The 16,936-nt window shown below is 41.4% G+C and overlaps 1 protein-coding gene across 1 annotated transcript; it reads right to left on the reverse strand.

Moving 5' to 3' along the window:
- Nucleotides 1-2,135: 2,135 nt before the first annotated feature.
- Nucleotides 2,136-13,932, reverse strand: BMP15 (bone morphogenetic protein 15). Its single transcript, XM_033117508.1, has 2 exons — nucleotides 13,587-13,932; nucleotides 2,136-2,995 (listed from the first exon to the last, which is right to left on the reverse strand). Exons 1-2 carry the CDS (start codon nucleotides 13,909-13,911, stop codon nucleotides 2,136-2,138), a joined length of 1,185 nt encoding a protein of 394 aa, XP_032973399.1. The 5' UTR covers nucleotides 13,912-13,932.
- Nucleotides 13,933-16,936: the final 3,004 nt, after the last annotated feature.

Below are 16,936 nucleotides of genomic sequence, written 5' to 3' on the forward strand. Positions count from 1 at the left end.
AACACAGCTGTCACATTCTACTGTAATTTGAATCATGATTTTGAAATAATGGGGCAAAAGTTAATAATCTTACTTTATATACAAAAGCTATCTTATATTTATTCCAATGGAAAATTAATGAAATATGTAAACATTGAAATAATCCATGTCAGGAAGAATGCATCCCTCACAAAAAAGAAAAAGTATCACTGTCCTATGTTTGTATCCATCAAGGATGTACTATGTGCTAGGATCCAGTAATTCAGAAACAGGTAAAACACAATTGAAACTCTCAAAAGGAGATCCATCTTTTTGAAAAAAAAAAGAAAGACAGTTACATTGGAGTGTGTGAAAGGAAAGCAAATAGTGCTATGTGAGCACATAGTGGGAGGGGGCACATATCTGAATCTGTGGTGTCATGGGGACATTGTGGAGATGAAGAGATATGCCTGAGCTGATTCCTAAAGATACAGTAAAGAAGGTAGGTAGACAAAAGGATGTTAAGGAACAGCTCCTCAGGCAGAAGAATAAAATTTGTGTATTTATAGACGTGTAAGATATTCAGTCTAGCTGGAACCAATTATTGAAAAGGGAGTCATAAGATGAGTTAATTTACAATTGATAGGTAAGAAAGAGATAGGGATTTACATTTGGCAAATACATGCACCCACCCTAAATCAGTTCCATCCCACTGAGAATGGCTGTAAGACTAATCAAGGAACAGTTGGGTAGGGAAAAGGCCTTACGGGGGTTCTTCAAAGGGGCCCCTTGGGGAGCTAGAGCTGCCTTAAGAGAGCAGAACTTCAAAGGAGCCTCCAGCCCCACATTTGGGAAATTGGGGTTCAGCTCCTTGCCATAGCTAAAGGGAACAAAAGAAATAAATTGCTTCCACGCACTCTCTCCCAATCCCCAAAACATTCAAGAGTCTCTTTAATATCAACAAAATAATTTATTTGTAACACAGCCCAGTTCCCATCACTTCAATACATCATAGGAGTAGAAAAGAGTCACACTGAAAGCATCATGTAGTCTAAGGTAGAGCTCCATGTCTCCCAAGACAGCAAGCCCATCTTCCCCCAGAGACCCATGCCCACAGCCAAACAGAATATGCACAAACAGGCAAGCCCAGACTGAAGTCAGCCCCAGGCCTCAGCATGTTTCAATCTTCCCCCACAGCCCTTCAAGCTTCCTAACTGAAGCCTTCTACCCCTTCCACCCCCATCCAGGCCAACTCCTAGCCTCTGAGCCACTAGGGAGCTTTTTGTTGTGGAGAAATTAACAGGGCTTTAAGTGTTACATAAAACAAGAAAGTACCCTGTAAAATCTATTGTTCTACGGAAAGTTTAAAATGATTCCCCCATACGTAATCCTAATCAGCAATGACAGCTTTTCCTCTCTTTCTCTTTACCATAGATGCAGGTGGTTTTGAAGTGATTTAATCTCAGACAGCTCCATACTCAAGTTTCCCTACTGGCCTTATTAAAGGCTGCTCTCCTCACCCTGGCGTAGTAAAGAATCCCAGATACTTTTCCCAGGTTCAGAGGAAAAGCCCTGATAGTTTAGAAAAGATTCTCTTCCTCTGTCCCCCTCAAATGATTTTTATGGAGATTATTGCTTAAAAGTTTTCTAATCCACCTGAGAAAAGTTCCTTTTAGATTTAGAGGGCAATCCAAGTAGGCAGACTTTCTGATTAGGTATTATTTTCTAAGATATAGGAGGCAAGGAAGAGTATAAAAATCTCAAGCTGCTTTCTTCACCCCAAATCTTCTAGAGAGCTTCAGAAGATGGATGCTAGGAAGATTCTACCTTTACCAGGCCTTGGTGGGACAATTCCTAAAGTTCTACCATCATGGACCAGTGACTTTCGACAGTCACAATAAAAAGATAAGAAAATAGAGAGGACATCTCCAAAGGAACATCTTACTCAAGCATTAAGGGCTCTAACTAGTGGTTAAGACGTATTGATATTTGGTGTCAGAGCTGTTTCTATAAAGTGAGAAGCTCATAAATAGGGGAAGAGATTTAAGTAACAACACTTAAGGTAAGGAATAAAACCCATACATTAGCTAGAGGATCACCTGCAGCTTTAACATTAATCTTTACTTTAAACCCTACTTCAATTTCTTGGGAAACCTGAGCTACCTGTACCTGTGCTATCACCTGCATGTGCAGGACTGGGCGATCATATCCTCATACTCCTTGTACAAGATATTTCCATTTGCCTCAATCAGAAGGATGCTAATGGGAACATATTTATAAGGAACACAGCAGGGTTGAGGAACACTCTGGTCCACCAGCTCATTGACAAGGTTCTGGATAATGGCATGATTGGGAGAATTGAGACCATAGCGTAGTACCCGAGGGCACGTTCCCTTACAGTAGTTTGGGGTATAGAGATTGGGAGCAATGATCCAGTGATCCCAGCCCAGCTGGTGGAAACTGACTTGGAAATGGTGGAGGGAACATTGGTTACTTTCAGGCCCATCGTGATCCTGAGAGGGACCAGGAATTTTAGATGTGATACTGCCTGCTCGCCGGGCCCTCCGCAAGAGAAGAGAAGATTCCCTTTCCATAAAGTCCTCTAGGCCTCCGGGGAGAAGTTTGGCCTTCTGAACACTTTTATGAGTGTCATTGAAATAGAGTAACAAGAAGGCAGTGTCCAAGGATGATGCGTCATGCCATGGGAGCTCTAGACCCTCACGACCTTTTTGCTGCTGACACATGAAGCGGAGTTGTAGAACCCTGTGTCCCTTGAGATTCCAGAGTCCTTCTCGAATGTGTTGTGTGATATCCATCTCTGTCCAAGCTTTAGATATCTGCGAAGGCTTGGAGAAACCTCTTCCTGAGGAAGGAAAGTGGTTGGTTGGGCTTTTCTGGACCCAGGGCTCCACATGGCAGGAGAGATGGAAGCCAGTTAGGTGGAGTTGATGGCGATAAACCACAGTGGCTCTGACTAATTGGTACGCTGCCCGGTTTGGCCTCAGGAGAAAATCCAGGGGCTGTATATGCCAGAGGCCTGCATAAGTAAGAGGGAACAAGAGCAGAGGATTAGCTTCTTGCCTCGGAGACTGAATCTCCCTTACAGGGTGTACTATACCTTCTTAGTACATACTGAGAGCTATAAGCAGCCTGAAAATTAACTTAAGATCATGATAATAGCTATCGTTTATTGAGTACTTACTAATATATTAGATGTTTTACATGCATTAGCTCTTTAACCTGCAATATTCTTATGAGCTAGTTATTATCCCTATTTTTGAAGACAAGGAAATTGAGTCTCAGAGAAGCTATGCCAGAGGACACAGAGCCAGTATTTGATAGAATCAAGATTTGAGCCCAAGTCTGTTTCTCTTAAGAAGGGAAGTTGTGTCTAATTTTTAGATCACTCACAGCAGAAGGCTGAGAAAAAACCCTCAAATGTAGAATTATTTTGTGTGTATTGTATGTATGGGAAAGGATCAATCATGTTTTTAGTTGACTATTAAAGGTGAACAATTAAGAGAATTGCTCAGTCATACACAAATTAAGAATGAGTCCTTGTGTCATATCACTATAAAGATGCAGCTTTGGAGTGACAGTCCAATATTGGGGGCTATGGCCAGCTGTCACTTCAAATCCAGGGCCAAGATGCCACAGAATAATTTTGTCTATCCACTCCTAGCGGAGGCAGTTATTTTGCCATTTCTGCTTTCTACTTTAACAATTACTTCTTGAGCAGTTACTTCTTTTTGGGCCTTAACCCTCAGTCTCTCCTTTTTCTACTTCTTACTGGAAATGATTCCTCATTTACCTATTCATTGTACCACCATTCCTCTAAATACCAAAGTCAAAAAGGCCTCAGTTATATAAATATTTTGTTTGCATGCCTCTTAGTGATTAAGTTGTGTGTGTGTGTGTGTGTGTGTGTGTGTGTGTGTGTGTGAGAGAGAGAGAGAGAGAGAGAGAGATATTAAATATAAAATTTACTGATACAGAAAGTTCAAGAAATATTCCAAACTATAAAGTTGACACCCAGTGGTCAAAAGGGTGGAAGACGGAGCCTGCAATGCTCTGAACTTCTGTGCCCCCTCCTGGCACAGGTCAAGTGCAAAAATTACAAAAACCAGAAATCACAAGAAAAAGCCTTCTTTAGAGAGACATCATCAAAATGGTGGTGTGAGATGAGCCTCTGGAAATCTCACCTGGAATTTACAACAAATTGAACAACAATAACTCCACAAAGGACTCCCTGCACAAAAGACAGGCAAGATAAAGAGTCTCCCTACTGAATTCACCTAAAGGTGGCCAAATTGCGCGAACAGGGGAGGAGAGAAGGGAGAAGTGCAGAGACGGGGACGCACGGGCGCAGGACGCAGACCTAGCTAAATGCTCCAAGCTCCATGCATCCCGGAACTACCGCAGCTATGGGAAAGGGAGAACTTGGACTGCTAGGGCTGCGTTTATGGCCCACAGGGCTGAGGGGACAGCATATAACATGGCTGAAACCAAAGGTCACAGCAGAGACCTCGGAGCAAAGACTGAGGGAAGAAGGCTGAAAACGGTGGTTTAAGCCCTCACTGCCGAGCAGAGAATGGAAGCCTTAGGCACTGAGACTAGCCGCCCCCTCTCTTCCTTCCCAGAGCTCGCCCTGCCCTCACCTGCCAAGTGCTAGAACTGGAACCATAGCAGTGTCAGATCAAAAGAACAGAATATTTGCATTCTGAGAACTGTGGTCTGCAGATACAGGTTGGTAGCCCAACTAGTTTTGGTAAAGGGGAGGGAGCTGTGGAGGCAAGACAAGTGGTGGTGGTTGCAGTCATTGCTCTGGGCCAACTCTCACAACTCACCCCACCCCTGTCCCCACCTCCCTGGGCGGAGCCCTGCAGGAGTAAACAGAACTGCTGAAACATATGGGCTCTGAATCTGGCACAGGAAGAGGTTTGGAACTTCAAAAGCTCTCCGCATCCCCACAGGGATGCGGTGACATATGACCCAGGTGAACTGTTAACAGAGGAGAAGCCCATCTTCCAGGGAATACCCCCATTGTGTGAGAAGCTGGAATAGTGCAGAGAAAACATAACACTACAATGTAGGAGAGAAAAAAGGACTGCAGTCGGAGAAAAAATAACACATTCTACCACCATGTACTAGAAAACAAAGAAAGACCTATTCCTATCAACTTGATGCATCTACCCACTCCTGTAGATGTCTAGGAAGAGAAATAATAAATCATTAATTGCCATGAATAACAAAGGCAACAAGACAGCTAAGAAAGAAAGTGAAAAGTCTCCAGAAAAGGAACTTATAGATATGGAAATATGTGACATAATGACAGAGAATTCAAGATTGCAGTTCTGAAAAAACTCAATGAGATGCAAGAAAACAGAGAAAGGCAATTTAATGAACTCAGAAACACAATCAAAGAACAACATGAGCATTTTACGAAAGAGATTGAAATTTTCAAAAACAACCAAACAGAATTTCCGGACATTAAGAGCTCAATAGAAGAAATGAAGGATGAAATAGCCAGCTTGGGTAGTAGAGTTGACCAGATGGAGGAAAGAATCAGTGACATCGAAGACAGAAATCTGGAAATGACATGGATGGAAGAAGAGACTTGAGACTTAAAAGAAATGAAAGAACTCGACAAGAACTTTCTGACTCCATCAGAAAGAGCAATATAAGAATAATGGGCATACCAGAAGGAGAAAAAGAGAGAAGGGAACAGAGAGTATATTCAAACAAATTGTTGATGAGAACTTCCCAAACTTGTGGACAGAACTGGATCCTCGAATCCAAGAAGCAAAAAGAACACCTAATTACCTCAATCCTAACAGGCCTTCTCCAAGGCACATTGTATTGAAGCTGTCAAAAATCAATGACAAAGAAAGAATCCTCAAGGCAGCCAGGGAAAATAAGATGGTAAGCTACAAAGGAAAGCCCATTAGATCATCATCAGATTTTTCAGCAGACTCTACAAGCCAGGAGGGAGTGGAACCAAATATTCAAACTATTGAAAGAGAGAAATTATGAGCCAAGAATAATATATCCAGCAAAGATAGCCTTTAGATATGAAGGAGGATTAAAGACCTTTCCAGATATACAGAAGCTGAGGGAATTTTCTAATACACGACCTGCACTACAAGAAATACTAAAGGAGGCTATTCAACCCCTTAAACAGGGACAATTTGTGGCAACCAAAACATAAAAAGGGGGAGAGTAAAGGCCTGAACTGGAATATGGGAATGGAGAAAGTAAGCGTGCTGAAGAAAATGGAATACTCTAAATATCAAACTTTCTTTTACAAAAACTTAAGGGTACCCACTCAAAGAAAAATCCAGAACTGAAATATATACCGTAATAAAAGAAGAAACAGAGGGAAACATCATAGAATACAACCACACAGAAATAATAGACAACAACAAAAAGGCAAAGAAACAATGGAGACACAGCCTTACCAGAAAACTAAAGATAGAATGACAGCAAATCCTCACATATCAATAATCACCCTAAATGTAAATGGACTGAACTCACTATTAAAAAGCACAGAGTAGCAGATTGGATCAAAAAACTAAACCCAAACATATGCTGTCTCCAAGAGACACATCTCAGCTACAAGGACAAGCATAGACTCAAAGTGAAAGGGTGGAAATTGACACTCCAAACAAATGATACCCAGAGAACATCAGGTGTAGCCATACTGATATCAGATGAAACAGACTTCAGGGTGAAAAAGGTAACAAGAGACAAAGATGGACATTTCATAATGGTAAAGGGGACTATACAACAAGAAGACATAACAGTCATCAACATTTATGCCCCCAATCAGGGAGCACCGAAATGTATCAAGAAACTACTAACAGAACTCAAGGGAGACATTGACCAAACCACAGTTATACTAGGGGACATAAATACATCATTGACACCTATGAATAGATCATCCAAATAGAAAATAAATAATGAAAAGCATCCCTAAATGACACATTAGATGAAATGGACGTAATTGACATATATAGAGCACTTCGTCCTAAAACATCAGACTATACATTTTTTTTCTAGTGTACATGGAACATTCTCAAGGATAGACCATATATTGGGACACAAAATCAGCCTCAGCAAATTTAAGAAGATGGAAATCATACCAAGGATATTCTCTGATCACAAGGGTTTGAAATTGGATATCAACTGCAAAAAGAAAGCAGGAAAAAACACAAATACATGGAGATTAAACAACATACTTTTAAAGAACGACCATGTCACAGAAGAAATTAGAGGAGAGATCAAAAGATACATAGAAACAAATGACAATGAAAATACATCCTACCAAAATTTTTGGGATGCAGCGAAAGCAGTTTTAAGAGAGAAATTGATATCATTACAGGACTATCTCAAGAAATAAGAAAAATCCTAAATAAATAACCTCATGTTACACCTTAAAAGAACTAGAAAAGAAAAACAAGCGAAACCCAAGGTCACCAGAAGAAAGGAAATAACAAAATCATAGCAGAACTAAATGAAATAGAGAACAAAAAGACAATAGAAAAAATTAATGTGACAAACAGCTGGTTCTTTGAAAAGATTAACAAAATTGACAAACCGTCGGCTAGACTCACTAAGATAAAAGGAGAGAAGACACTAATTAACAAAATCAGAAATGAAAAAGGGGAAGTTATCACGGACATCACAGAAATACAAAGGATCATCCAAGAATACTGTGAAGGACTATATGCCACCAAATTCAATAACCTAGAAGAAATGGACAAGTTCTTAGAAACATATAGCCTTCCTAGGCTGAACCATGAAGAACTGGAAAATCTAAACAGACAGATCACCAGTAACGAAATTGAATCAGTCATCCAAAACTTTCCCAAAAGCCAAAGTCCTGACCAGATGGCTTCACTAGTGAATTCTACCAAACCTTCAAAGAGGATCTAATACCAATCCTGCTCAAACTCTTCCAAAAAATTGAAGAAGAGACAGTACTCCCTATCTCATTTTATGAGGCCAACATTACCCTGATACCAAAACCTGCTAAGGACAACACAAAAAAACAAAACTACAGACCAATATCTCTGATGAATACAGATGCAAAAATCCTAAACAAAATTCTAGCAAATCGAATACAACAATCCGTTAAAAAGATTATTCATCAGGACCAAGTGGGGTTCATCCCCAGGGCACAAGGATGGTTCAACATCCGCAAATCCATCAACGTGACACATCACATAAACAAAATAAAGGACAAAAATCATATGATTATATCAATTGATGCAGAAAAAGCATTTGACAAGATACAACATCCATTTATGATTAAAACTCTTAATAAAATAGGTATAGAAGGAAAATACCTTAACATAATAAAGGCCATATATGACAAGCCCTCAGCTAATCTCATAATGAATGGTGAAAAACTGAAGCCCTTTGCTCTATGTTCAGGAACACGACAGGGCTGTCTCCTATCACCTCTGCTTTTCAACATAGTGTTGGAAGTCCTTGCCAGAGCAATCAGGCAGGAGAAAGAAAAGGCATCTAAATTGGGAATGGAGAAGTTAAATTGTCACTCTTTGCAGATGACATGATGCTATATGCAGAAAACCCTAAAGACTCCAACAAAAAGCTAGTAGAATCAATCAACAAATCCAATAAAGTTGCTGGCTACAAAAACAACGTACAAAAGTCCATTGCATTCCTATATACTAACAATGAAATCTCAGAAAAAGAAATACAAAAAACAATTCCTTTTGCAATTGCAAGAAGAATAAAATACCTAGGAATAAACTTAACCAAGGATGTGAAAGACCTGTATGCTGAAAAGTGTAAGACATTTTTAAAAGAAATTGAAGAAGACACACAGAAATGGAAAGACATTCTGTGCTCATGGATTGGAAGAATCAATCCATGGCCATATTACCCAAAGCAACATACAGATTTAATGCAATCCCCATCAAAATCCCAATGGCATTTTTTAAAGAAATAGAACAAAAAAATCATCAGATTTGTTTGGGACCACAAAAGACCCCGGATAGCCAAAACAATCTTAAGAAAAAAGAACAATATTGGAGATATCACACACCCTGACTTTAGCTTGTGCTACAGGGCTACAATAATCAAAACAGCATGGTATTGGCAGAGAAACAGACACATAGACCATGGAATAGAATTGAGAACCCAGAAATAAAACTGCATAAATATGAACAGATCATTTTTGACAAAGAAGCAAAAAACTTATAATGGAGAAAAGACAGCCTCTTCAATAAATGGTGCTGGGCTAATTGGATAGCCACGTGCAAAAGAATGCAACTGGACTGCTATCTGTCACCATGTACCAAAATTAATTCAAAATGGATCAAAGACTTAAGCATAAGACCTGACACAATATACTGCATAGAAGAAAACATAGAATTGTACACCTGTACAAAATCTATGTAATTTTACTAACAATTGTCACCCCAATAAATTACAAAAAATAAAAAAATAAAAGGGACCTTTAACTCAAAAAAAAAAAAAAAGGAAGAAGAAAGCATAGGTACTAAACTTATGGACCTTGGGTTCAAAGAGCATTTTATGTATTTGACTCCAAAGGCAATGGAAGTAAAAGCTAGAATAAACGAATGGGACTATATGAAACTTAAAACCTTCTGCACAGCAAAAGAAACCATTGACAAAATGAAGAGGCAACCAACTGAATGGGAGAAGATTTTTGCAAACAGTGCCTCCAATAAGGGGCTAATATCCAAAATATACAAGGAACTCATGAAACTCAACAACAAAATAACAAACAAGCCAAATGAAGAATGGGCAGAGGACCTGAAAAGACATTTCTCCAAAGAGGACATACAAATGGCAAATAGACATATGAAAAAATGCTCATCATCACTAATCATCAGAGAAATGCAAATAAAAAACACAATTAGATATCACCTCACCCCAGTCAGATGGCTATCATCAACAAGACAAATAGTAACAAGTGTTGGAGAGGCTGTGGAGAAAAAGGAACCTTCATACACTGTTGGTGGGAATGCAGACTGGTGCAGCCGTTATGGAAGGCAGTGTGGAGGTTCCTCAGAAAATTACAAATAGAATTACCATATGACCCAGCAATCCCTCTCCTGGGTATCTACCAAAAAAAATCTGAAAACATTTATCCATAAAGATACATGTGCTCCAATGTTCATTGCAGCTTTGTTTACGGTGGCCAACACATGGAAACAACCCAAATGTCCTTCGATAGATGAATGGATGTAGAAGTTGTGGTATATATACACAATGGAATATTATTCGGTGGTAAGAAAAGATGATATAGGCCCATTTGTGACAACATGGATGGATCTTGAGATTATAATGCTAAGCGAAATAAATCCGACAGAAAAAGCGGAGAATCATATGATTTCACTGATATGTGGTATATAAACCAAAACCAACAAAAGAACAAGACAAACAAATGAGAAACAAAAACTCATAGACACAGATAATAGTTTAGTGGTTACCAGAGGGTAAGGGGGGAGGGGCGTAGTAGATGACGGCAAAGGGGAACAAATATATGGTGATGGAAGGAGAACTGATTCTGGTTGGTGAACACAGAATAGATGATGTAATACAGAATTGTACACCTGAAATCTATGTAACTTTACTAACAATTGTCACCCCAATAAACTTAAATTAAAAAAAAAAAGGGAAAAAGCCTTGTTTCATTTTCAAAGATATTATTACCAAACATTTGCAGGTTAATTTACATATTATTCTTCGTATTTCTTCACTGTATCTATAACCTGGAATTCTTTTGTAGGCCTGGGACCTTCAATATAGAAGCTCTTTAATGTCATCGTGTATCAGGATATTTTTTTAAAGTTCAGGTTGCAACTCATGCTTAATAAACGCCCAAGTTTGGAGCACTGGTCATCATTCACCCTAGGCCCAAGCCAGGCTTGTATTTGCTTTCTCAAGTTACTCCACTCTCCCATCGTACAATAATCTTTCCAAGAGGCTCACCCATACACCTGCCCCACCCTGACTGGAAAGGAATCCAACTCAACCTCTAGCAGACTGTCTGGTGAGGAACTGCCCTTTCCTTTCAGACTTTGACATCACATATTTCCTGAGGCAGGGTGGGGTTGCTAAGGATCAGAGTAAGAAGGGTCTGCTCAGAACTTTTCAGGGAAATGGCTGACTCACACACCCTGTGGGATTGGGCCTGGCATAGCTCTCCAGGCAAGCTCAATTCAGCTGGGTCATGTTCTGATGGAAAGATCAGGCTCTGCTCTCATCATCCATTTCTGGATCCTTTTCCAGAGTCCCTAGATGCCAGTATGTCCTACATTCAGACCAGGATACTGGCCTAATTCTAGGCATCCTTTTTTCTAGCCTCATATTATCTGTACAGAGTTGATTTGTGCAGCTTTCTGCTGCACTTAGGAGTGAAATCCACATCCCTTAGAATGGCCTACAAGTCCCTGCCTTTCATCAGCCTCATACCCTGCCACTCTCCACAATGCTCAATAGGCTCCAGCCATACTCATTTCCCTTCTACTCTTCAAGCTTGTTTCTACCCTCTAGGCCTTTGCACATGTTGTTTATTCTGCCTAAATCAGACTTCTCTGTAGTCTTCTCATGCCTAGCTTATTTTACAAACTTTAGCTCAATGTCACCTTTTCAAAGATGCCTTCCCTGACAAGCCCATGCAAAGGGGGAATTTCTTTATCAAAAATAACTGATTTCATTCTTTGATAGCACTTACCATGATTTGCAATTATCGGTTTACTTATTTGTCTCACCCATAAGAACCATGCCTATCTTGATCACACGTTTATGTTTGCATCTAGAACAGTGCCTAGCACTCAGTAGGTAGGTGCTGAACAAATAGAGGGTGCCAAAAATGCATACACATTTTAAGAAAATGTATTTTAATAATTTTAATAATTATTAAAATTATTAAAATTGTAATACTCAATATATACCGATAACAAAAGATGAATACACGCCATGTGTATACATTTTTTTGGCACCCCTGGTATTTGTCAAGTGAGTCTCTACCTACACCAAGCTATTTTCTCTCTCAATCAGAACGCACTTCCCTGGTTCTTTATGCATAGTCTCCTTACTCCTTGTGCAAGGTCCAGCTTAAATACCACCTGCTCAGTGAGGCCTTCCAACTGTCCCCGCTTCCTTTTCCTTGCTTTAAGCAGTGACCCATTTCTTCTTTGGAGTCCTGGGGGCCCTACTGCTCATCCTTTTCAAAGTATCACGCTGTAACACCATTATGCGATTACTTATCTATGCATTCTACTATAATGGGAGCTCAGAGAGGTCAGGGAAGCAGTTATTTTCCTCTTTATACCCAACCCAAACACAGTGCCTGGTGCTCAATTAAGATCTGTTGTGGAGTCAGCACAGCAGGGTGATTAAAAGTGCAGGTTCTGGAGCATGAAAACCTGGGTTTCACAGCCAGCTCCACCAATTACTAGCTGAGATACATTGAGTGAGTTACTTAGAGCCTCAGTTTCTTCACCTGTGAAATGGGTATGTTAACAGTACCTATTTCATGTGATAGTGGTGAAGATTAAGGAAAATAATGTTTGTAAAGTATTTTGCCCAATGACTGGCATGTGGTAAGCTCACAGTAAAGGTTAGCTAGGAGGATGTTGGTTGTTTTGCTCGGAGGATGAACTGTATATTCTGTCTGTTGTCATCTCTGAGAATAGCAAAGGCCCAAGATTGATCGCACCAGGTTCCCAAGATTTCCTTGAAGTTGATAGCTATCTGTATTCCCTAGAGAGCCCTGCTCTTCAGGAGCCCACTGCTATCCTGGAACAGTGTCTAATGCAGATGTTTAAAGCAGAATTAAGCATGATGGGAGCAAAGATAATTCTAAAATACATTTAGTACCAAAAACCCAAAGTAGCAACATGGCCTAAATAGAAAAACTGCTTGATATACAAGGATATCAGGGTACAACATTTAAACACTTGAGAAGTTGTGAACAGACTTGAGAATCAGACAGACTTGACTCAAATCCTGTCTCTGCCACTCACTGTCCTTGTGACCTTTGTAAGTTATTTAATCTCTTTGTGCTTTAGTTTTCTTACCTTTAAAAATTAAGCTAATTGCTCCATGACAGCTAAAGATAGTAGCTGTCGTTAAGTGTTAAGTACAATAGCAGATGCTCACTGAGCCAGGTATGCATACCCTCAGATGTTAGCTTGTTTTTGTCCTTTCTGAGGCTTTGTAAGTTTCCCCAACTCAGCATCCTGTACTTGTTGCCTTCTAAGAATAAGACAACATATAAACAGCCCTCCACAAGAATGTATATGGGTATTTCTCAATTACAGTTTTCAGTGACATAACAAGCAGTAATACTTTCTTTGAAAGATAGGAGTTGACACATCACTCCATTGCCCTGAGGCCTCGGAGAGATTCCTCAGGTAGTCCCCAAGGCAATCTCTTTTAAAATTGGAGCCCTAAGGGGAAGCAGGCTTGGAGGCAGCTTTCTCCAAGTTTGCCATCCTTTGAAAACCAAGCCTGAAAAAACCTGCCCACCAGGCAATAAAGCCTGACAGTAAATTCACAGATCCTCTCTAAACTCTTCCTCCCCATTTCTCTCCCTTTCAGTACAGTATGGTATGATAACTCACCTCTGAGAGACCTTGCTACATTGGCCAAGGGTCTCACCAGCCTCACCATGGTGGCCCCAATGGTGCGGTTCTCCCTAGGGTGCCCACGAGCATCAGCTGAACGCTGGTACAACTCCAGCATGTACCGCATGGGATGCCCTAGGACCCATGGCTTCCTCTGTTGCTTGTCAGGGGCTTCTTCTAACAGCTCCCGAATCAGGGGCGAGGTAGGGGCCTCAGCCAGGAGGGCAGTAGAGGGCTGTCCTACCTTTGCCATTTGGACCTTGTGTTCCATAAAAATCATCAGTCCCCAAAAAAGAATTCTAAGAATGCTAAAGAGGACCATCTTGAAAGGCTTGGTGTTCAGCAACACGTTCCAGTCCAAGCCTAAAGAATGTCACTCTGACCCTTTTCTTTCACACAGGTAACCGCATCCTGGCTCCACAAAAGACAAGGCAAGAAAAAAGTAAAAGGCAGGCAGGCAGGCCCTATGTTGCTTCCTCTGGGAGGATCTTCTGGACCAACCAAGGTCTCCTAACGTGGTCTCTTTGCATCAAAAAAATTGAAACAGCAGGTGGGACAAAGCAGCATACCCCTCCTGCTCTCCAGGGCTGAGAACAAGATAGCACTTATTTGAAGGCTGAGGTAACTGAAAAGGAGAAGTCCATTCTAGGACATGCTCCCTTACCTTATCCACTAGGATGAAAAAATGCAGCCCTAGCGTGCTCTGCTTCACAGCTTTAAAGGAAATCTCTTAATTAATCCTTAAAGGGCCAGAGGCCTACTGCTCCCATCCCACTTCCATGCAGTATGGTTGCTGATGCAGCATTTTCCAAAATTCGGTCTGCTGATGACTTGCAGTGAAACTATCAGTGGTGACTGTTAACAATTTCGACGTCTGGGTCCCTAGAAATCTGAATCTTAACAAATGCTCCAAGAAGTTCCTATGAACACTAAAATGTGGAAACCACTGTGTGAGTGTGGCTGCTGGAGCTTGAAGAAGATGTCTTAACAGTGGTTCTCAATCTTGCCTGTCCATTGAAGTCATCTGGGGAGCTTTAACTATACAGATGCCTGGGTACCATCCTCAGAGTTTCTGATGTAGTGGGTCTGGGGTATTACCAGGGGCATCACAATTTTTCAAGTTCTGCAGGTGATTTTAATGTGCAACCCAGTTTGAGAATCCTGACTTAGAAATTTCTGGCTTACCATGGAAAGTGAGTGGGCTTCATCAGAGAAGCCTGGGGCAATGGAAAACGAATCTGTGGAAGTTGGCTGGGAGCTCACCTAGCTTGGCTGGTTAATGGGAGGCAGCAGGGCTGGGCCAGCTGACTTAAGGTTGCCCCAGACCAGGTGTGGGGACAGAGTTGCAGAGAGCAGTTTCCAGGCTCTCAGCCTCACGTGGAAAGGTGCTGGCTTGGGTGGTGGATGGCCATCAGTTGTGACTGGTTGACCATCAGCTGTAACCAGTTAGCCAATTGGCCACTGATGTGGCTGCCATGACTGCGTTGGTTGGTTGGTTGGATGGCAGGCAGAGAAGTGGACGACGGATTGCAGATCGTATGGGTCCTACTTTGTGTGTCTCGCCTGGCCGCCAGCGAGAATATAGTGGTATGACTCCCCTATCTATGGCTCTGTGGGTGTTGCTTTTTGGCCTCATCATATCCTGCGTTCTTATGTGGGGAGCGGGACCAGAGACCCCACATGACACCCTGCATGACACCAGGAAAATGGTAGGTGGAGTCCTGGTTCTGTCCAAGGAGTAGCAGTGTTTGTTAGGGCTCTAAGGAGAAGGTGGGGCAGGAGGTCAAGCCATGGTTCTAGGAGATGATGAGGCAGGCCTGATTGGTGGGAGGCCTTTACCTCATACCAGAATACCTGCAGATAGGCACCATAATTGTGGAACAGGTATGGTGTGGGGACAGAGCCAGGAGTGCACTTTCCAGGCTCTCGGCCTCACATGGAAAGGTGCTGGCTCGGGTAGTAAATGGCCATCAACTGTGATTGGATGGCCATCAGCTGTGGCTAGTTGGCTGTCAGCTGTAACCAGTGAGCCATTGGCCACTAATATAACTGCTGTGGTATGCTAGTAGCTAATGATGGTGGCTGGCAAGCACGGATTGCAGTTAGCACGGCGAATTGCAGTTAGTACAGGGGATTGCAGCTAGCAAGCAAGGTGGGTTGGTTGGCAGGCAGAAAAGTGGACAGCGGATTGCGAATTGTGTGGCTATTACTTACTGTCTGTGTCTCCCCCGGCTACCAGAGAGACTGGGGTGCAGGAAGACCCCTTGTTGGGGTACTGGCTGATGTTTGCTCTCTGTGTCTCCAACCCAGCTGCCAGCAAGAATATAGTGGTATGACTCCCCTATCTATGGCTCCGTGGGTGTTCCTTTTTGGCCTCACCGTGTCCTGCGTTCTTATGTGGGGAGCGCGACGAGAGACCCTGCATGACTTATGGACTTTGTAATCACACTGGGCTTCCCATGATGTGCTAGTTCTGGCCTCATGAGCTGCAGAGAAGCAGCCAAGAAGCCTCTGTCTCCATGTCCCCCACTCCTTCCTCTCTTACCTCCTCCTTTGAATTGTGATTCTGTCTCTTATTAGCTGTAATTTAACTTTTCCAAAGCAAATTACTTCATTTCCCTGAGCCTCAGTCTCTTCACCTGTAACCTGGAGATAATATGTTTTATCTCACAGGTTGTTGTGAGGATATAAGCAAATAATTTATGTTAACTGCACAACCTAATTAGACTCATGACATAGTTATATGGTCAAAATTATTTGTTCCTTTCCTCTATTTTTTCTAACATGGCCTTGATCCCCGGCATGTATTGTAAAACAAAAGGCCTGGGCTTATGGGTCCTCTAGGTCTGAACTGAAATCCCAATTCAACAACCCATTAGCTGGGTGGTCTTAAGCAAGGTTTCTGCAGGCCTGAGTTTCTGCATCCAAACTGCTGGTTTCATCAGAGAGTTGTTGTGAATGTAGTATTCCATACATTAAGGGATCTATATAGATGATTCACAGTAGGTGAAACACAAATGGCAAAAAGATACAATATGATGTAATAGAAATTAGAAAAATGCAATTTAAAGTCACATAAGATACGATTCCACACCCATTGAATTGGCAGCATATTAAAAGTCTGATGATATTAAGTTCAGATGAGGATGTAGAACACAGGTAACTATTACACTGCTGGTGGGAATGTGATTTGATACAATCATTTTAGAGAGCAATCTGTATTATCTCTAGTGAGGTCGAAGATGTATAATTAAGCAATACTATTGCCAGAGCAGTAGCTTTTAGAAATTTTTGTGACTCACAGGAATAAATACATTTTACATTGTAACCCAATACAAACATAAGCA

The sequence above is a fragment of the Rhinolophus ferrumequinum genome, chromosome X (assembly GCF_004115265.2).
Source record: "Rhinolophus ferrumequinum isolate MPI-CBG mRhiFer1 chromosome X, mRhiFer1_v1.p, whole genome shotgun sequence".
NCBI classification, from domain to species: Eukaryota; Metazoa; Chordata; class Mammalia; order Chiroptera; family Rhinolophidae; genus Rhinolophus; species Rhinolophus ferrumequinum.

What these genes read in the sequence shown, in the direction of transcription:
- BMP15 (XM_033117508.1), bottom strand. Translation starts at nt 13,911, where the DNA reads ATGGTCCTCTTTAGCATTCTTAGAATTCTTTTTTGGGGACTGATGATT. An exon ending in TGTAGCAAGGTCTCTCAGAG is followed by an intron (nt 2,996 to 13,586) that starts GTGAGTTATCAT and finishes TTACTTATGCAG; the next exon opens with GCCTCTGGCATATACAGCCC.